The sequence below is a fragment of the Procambarus clarkii genome, chromosome 71 (genome assembly GCF_040958095.1).
Source record: "Procambarus clarkii isolate CNS0578487 chromosome 71, FALCON_Pclarkii_2.0, whole genome shotgun sequence".
NCBI lineage: Eukaryota > Metazoa > Arthropoda > Malacostraca > Decapoda > Cambaridae > Procambarus > Procambarus clarkii.
Window position 1 is genome coordinate 28,067,818 of NC_091220.1, and position 5,663 is coordinate 28,073,480.

Sequence of the window (5,663 nt, forward strand, 5' to 3'; positions counted from 1 at the left end):
AATAGTGCTTTGATAGTCTGATGACTACGTTCAAGAGAACCCTGTGAAGCAGGATGATAGGGGCTGGACAATACCTGTTTGATGTTGAACTCCTCCAGTGTCCTTTTGAAGAGATCACTGGTGAAGTTGGTACCACAGTCGCTCTGAATCTCCCTGGGAAATCCGTATTGAGTGAAGATCTTCAATAGATGTTTTATAACCGTAGCAGCCGTGATGTTCTTCACTGGAACTGCTATGGGAAATCTGGTGGTAGGACACAGGATGGTTAGGATGTAGGCGTTACCTGAACTGGTCCGAGGTAAAGGACCAACACAGTCTATTATGAGTCTGTGGAAAGGTTCCGCAGGCACCTGTATGGGAATCAGTGGCGCTCTGGGAATGGAGATGTTCGGTTTGCCTGCCATCTGACATGTATGACACTGTTTTACGTACTGTTTGACGTTATTTACCATACCTGGCCAGTAGTAGTCTTGACGAATTCCATGGTAAGTCTTGTTGAAGCCGTAGTGGGAGAGTGCTCCGTGGGCCAGGTGTAGAATAGTAGGCCGCAGTAGTGAATAAGGAGACAGATTGAGGTAAAAAAATTTCAGACACGGTTGGGCACTTCCATGCCGACTTGACCCTGTTGGGCCAGATCGTCCATTCCTCTTATTTGGGTGGTTAGGTTAGGGCACAGTCAGCGCGCTCCTGGCTGGCTGGCGGTGGTCGGGTGGTGGTCCTTCCTGGGGTCCCGGGGGGACCACCACCAATGGTGTACCTGAGGAACTGGTGCCCTATCCTAACCTGTTTTCTTGAACGATTCGTCTCGAGCTTTTAAGATGAGTCTAGGGCCTCAATGAGGGGGTCTCTACTTATGAGAGGTACCGAGGATGAATGTACAATAGTTGGAAACCAAAAAAATGCACTGGTGAAAGGCATATAAACGTTTTTTGGAGTATTTAATGGCGCTAGTATATGTGTGCGTGTGCGTGTTTTTTTTTATGTAAATACAATATATCTGGGTTTTTTTAATTCCTGCTGAGAAGTGTATCTGAAATAAAGGGTTTTGTCTTTACATTTGGTAAGGTTTCAATAATCAGGTAAAAAATAAAAATGAGAAAGACTCGAGTTATATTTTTTCATTTACTCCAGATTATTGTCCCCATTTTCTCTATATTCCGTTTCACAGAAAACATCTTCACGGGCGGTCGAGTCCCGTTTTCGTCTATGGGGAAACTCAGATAATTGACAGAAAAAAATATATGCAAGTTCCATTTTTATTTCCAAACACTGGATAGTTTAATTATTAAGATCGGGAGTTTGCTTATTATTCAGATCTGGGAAACAACAACGTATTATTATTTCATGTTTTTTTTTCATCCAAACATATAGAAACAAGTATTTATGTTTTAATTTTAGAGGAAAGAACATTATCAAATATTTGTTTTGTTTTTGTTTTTTCATAGGAAAGAGCAAACATCAGAAAAGACATAATTCATTCATTCATTCAGTATTATAGATATTCCCCCCACCGGTAAATTAAAAACATTATTTATTTTCATCGTTAGTTCTTTTTTATTGAACAAATAAAAAACCTACAATACACATAACTACAATATATATATATATATATATATATATATATATATATATATATATATATATATATATATATATATATATATATACATGACACTGCAATACATTCATTTAATTAAGTTTTCGCATGACGCCCGAGGACAATAAAGCTGCTTCGTGCATGGTCGGCGTGAACAAGTCCATGGTCGGAGTGGGCTCTACATAGTCTGGCTCATAGAATTTTCTCTGGCCACACTCGAAGAGGTCCGAGACCTCTTCATCGAATCCCTCCACCGGCTCGAACTGTGAAGTGAACATGTCAATCGTAGCCAGGCCCAACTCTTCCATGGCTAACGATTGATTTTCACTAAACAGTTCGACCGCGGCGTTTAAGGTCTGCGAAGACAATATGTCCCCCGTGTTCAGCTCTTGTGTCTTAGGTGCCATAGGGGTTACGCGGCACACCGTCGCTAATTTCTGGGGGGTCTGTCGGGCTTCCTCGTCTTCACTCTCGCTAATGTGGGTAACTGCCTCCCGCTGGCGGGTCGCTGGGGGAGGCGGGTTAGGGCGTCTTGTTGGAGGTACATATCCCGAGGTGGATGGTTGGGGGGAAGCCTCGCGGTTGCTCGACTTCTTATCATATGGTGTCGTCGTCGTCGTCCTCTTGCGTTGGCCTCGCGTAGATAGCCTAGCCCGACAAGGCCCCGGTGCGGGCCCCTGTGCAGGCTGTTCCCAGGTTATTTGACAATCTTGTACAGGGCGACTTGTTGGCTTTGCAATGTCCTTCATCAAAGGCGCTGTCGAAGCTTTCGTTTTTAGAGCTATCTCTCCACTCTTCGCCGCCTTCTTAGCTTTGGACTCTGTTGTTGTTGTTGTTGTTGTTGTTGTTGCCTTCGTTTTCAGAGCCATCTCTCCACTCTTCGCCTTCTTAGCTATGGGCTCTGTTGTTGTTGTTGTTGTTGCCTTCGTTTTCAGAGCCATCTCTCCACTCTTCGCCTTCTTAGCTATGGGCTCTGTTGTTGTTGTTGTTGCCTTCGTTTTCAGAGCCATCTCTCCACTCTTCGCCTTCTTAGCTATGGGCTCTTTTGTTGTTGTTGTTGCCGTTATTGGGAATGGTCCTGGCCCCGCCTGGGTCGGCACCCGTGAATCCATAGAGTCAACAACAAGGCGGGCCGCGGGGCGGGGCTCTGGCACCGGCCGCGTCTCAGGCGGGGGCATGGGCACCGTCGGCTTGGGGTGCATAGTGGCCACAACGACATCTGGCACTGGCCCTGGCATCTCCGTAGTCTCAGGCGAGGTCGTAGGCGAGGTCGTAGGCGAGGTCGTAGGCGAAGTTGATGAAGTTTTGGGGGCTTGACACATCGGCAGAACATTGGCACCACCACTACTCTTCAATATATCCGCTACATCATGGGGCGTCACCCCAGCTGGCAGGATGAGAGCAGTCCCAAAGTTGAAATTGATCCCACCAGTCACCTCAATTTTTGAGCAACCGTTCAACAATTCTGCAAAAAAAAAAAAAAAAAAAAAAAAAAACATTAATAAAATTTTATATTCACAAACAAGAAACATAAAACACACACACACACACACACACACACACACACACACACACACACACACACACACACACACACGTTCTCACCTATATCAGAGTTATGTTAAAAAAAAATAAATAAAAATAAAAATAATAAAAAAAAAATAAAATAATAATAATAATAATAAAAAAAAAAACTCACCACGGGCAAATTACATTTTCAAAAAACTTCGCTTGTGGGCTTCTAATGATGACCAGAACCAAGGGCGTTCGTCGGTGGACAAGTTAAGTCAATGGGCCTCAATGGGCTTATATATACCCCTAAAACCTCTACCCCCTCCCTCACCCCCCGCCACACCCCATCCCCTCAGGCAAGCTAGGTCACCTGCTCACACAGGTTATAGCACGCATCCTGGGAATCATCTCCCAGGCAAAATGTTGTTTGACAGAGTGGCATATTCAGGTTATCATACGTAAATTTCACAACCAAAGCATCATTTTTGCTGTGTTGTTCATATTTAAAATCCTGCGCAAATTTCCGAAGCGCTTTTCCCACCCCTAGATGGGATAAATAGTAGGTGAAGTATAAGGCATAGTTCCCGCAGAAATAAGTTTCCAACTGCTGTATTCTGTCATTGAATATGTGCAAATCATATTTTTCAAAGCTATTCAATATAACCTTAAAATATTTCGAATACGTTTCAATTCTCGGGTTTCCAAAACTATCAAGAATGACAATTTCTGTCTTAGTCATTGCTTTGGCTATACAAAATGTAACCCAATGACCCATTGTATCTGCAGATTCTGCATCTAGTGTATTAATTATAAATACCACAGGATGGTTATAGATCTTTTTCAAAATTTTTCTTGCATCATTGGCGAGATAACATCCCAGATATTGCACCTCCCGACCCAACACCCCATTCAGCGCTTCGTTAATTTCAAGACAATTCATAGCTTTTTACGCTCTCGTATCACAAACTATTCTACGTTCCGCATTAATTTTCAGGATGCCAGTGGTGCCGCCATAAAGCAAAATGACTTTATTTCCCACCACAGGCATTTTAAATTCTAGACTAATTCTCAGGTTACCAGACACTTCCAGGGGCATTGCGTCCTTTATAGTTTCGGGCTGTAAATTGAAAGCCAGTATAGTGCCACCGTTAACAAATGCGCCATAGGATAGCGTGTGGGCATTATCGAAACCTAAAGCTTGTAGCGTCGTATAATATAATTTTGCGCAGTTGTGTGGAAAAGCGCAAGCAATATTAAATAAAGTAGTGCTATTCAGAGTTATAAATACACTCGTGAGCTGACAATTCTCAAAATATAATGGGTTCTGGGTATAGCCTCCTGACATTGCCTCCATATCTACGATAATCATGTATAAACGCTCGGGAACTACAGTTCCCCAGGGCTGATCCATTGTAATTGTCCGCTGTCCTGTGCCCAGTATATGAGTCTTTAATAGGGTTTTGTTAAACGTATATGTTATCGGGGTGTTATTTTGTATCAATGCCTTATTAATGGCCGTTAAGCCGGCCGGGTATGGCATTATGCGATCTATCCACAACCTCGCCATCTTAATATGGTATTTAAAGTTTGCATTATCCCTTTCGCTATGAATAATCCATTTATCCGGGTTCAGTTCTAGGCGAATGCGCACATCCACATTATCCAGAACGTATTCGCTAATTGTAGTAACATCCGCCAATAATTTAAAGCATGTGTGCACACCCATAGTTTTCATCTCAGTCATTTGCTGCTCCCTTTCCTCAGTCATTGCAGCAAAATAGTCGTTGGAAAATCTGCTGGGGTCATTACCTTTAAAGAAATGCGCTAGTTTCCGATATCTCTCAGCTTCGCACCCCGAAATAGTAGTCAGCAGCTTTATATAACTCCAGTATGAGAATAGAGAGTTAGTTTCGACCACAGTCTCATTGAAATACACTACTATAGATTTGAATAAAGTCTGTGATAGACCATTACTAATTGTTACATTTTCTGTATCCCCTATCGCACTAGCTCCATCTTCGCCCGTTACTGCTAGCGATAGTTCCAAAGCCAATGACGACATATCTAGAAAGTGGCCATTCACGCCTTTAATGTTAAATTCAAGATACGCATCTCTAAATTTATTGCCCCCAGTATTTACTGGCAAAACATCAATAGTTTGACGCGAGGCTATAGTGGCCTCTACCATCCTAGCGGAGAACGGCTTGGGAAAGGCGTCAGTTATCGCAGCGGCATAATTCCCCAGTGGTACTTGTAGCCCCGCCATGCTATCTTGTCAATAGTTGTTTCGAGAGTGATTCAATTTTTAAGCAAACACGTCATTATATTTCCCTCCGTCGATTTTCCTGAACAAATTTCTTGTTTTGCTTTGTTTTTTGTTTTTTGTCTTAATCCTTCTGTTCCTTTTTTTTTTTCTTAACGACCCGCCCACCCGCAATTTGCTTCCCAACATGTTTTAATGTTTCTAGGCCTCTGTGTTTGAGCGACTGTTTCAATGTGCGTTCGCCACTGTTTATGTCTTGCACGACATCCTGGCCCATACTCAATGCAGCAG

At 42.9% G+C, this 5,663-nt stretch overlaps 1 protein-coding gene across 1 annotated transcript; it reads right to left on the reverse strand.

Moving 5' to 3' along the window:
- Positions 1-1,689: 1,689 nt before the first annotated feature.
- LOC138356307 (proteoglycan 4-like) lies at positions 1,690-5,297 on the reverse strand. The gene is made up of 2 exons (XM_069312282.1): positions 5,084-5,297; positions 1,690-3,062 (listed from the first exon to the last, which is right to left on the reverse strand). Exons 1-2 carry the CDS (start codon positions 5,295-5,297, stop codon positions 1,690-1,692), a joined length of 1,587 nt encoding a protein of 528 aa, XP_069168383.1.
- Positions 5,298-5,663: the final 366 nt, after the last annotated feature.

Bases quoted from the DNA above. Each gene is read 5' to 3' on its own strand.
- LOC138356307 (XM_069312282.1), bottom strand. From the start codon at position 5,297: ATGGTAGAGGCCACTATAGCCTCGCGTCAAACTATTGATGTTTTGCCA. The intron at 3,063-5,083 runs GTAATGGTCTAT...TTTTTTTTGCAG, and splicing joins TACAGAAAATGTAACAATTA to AATTGTTGAACGGTTGCTCA.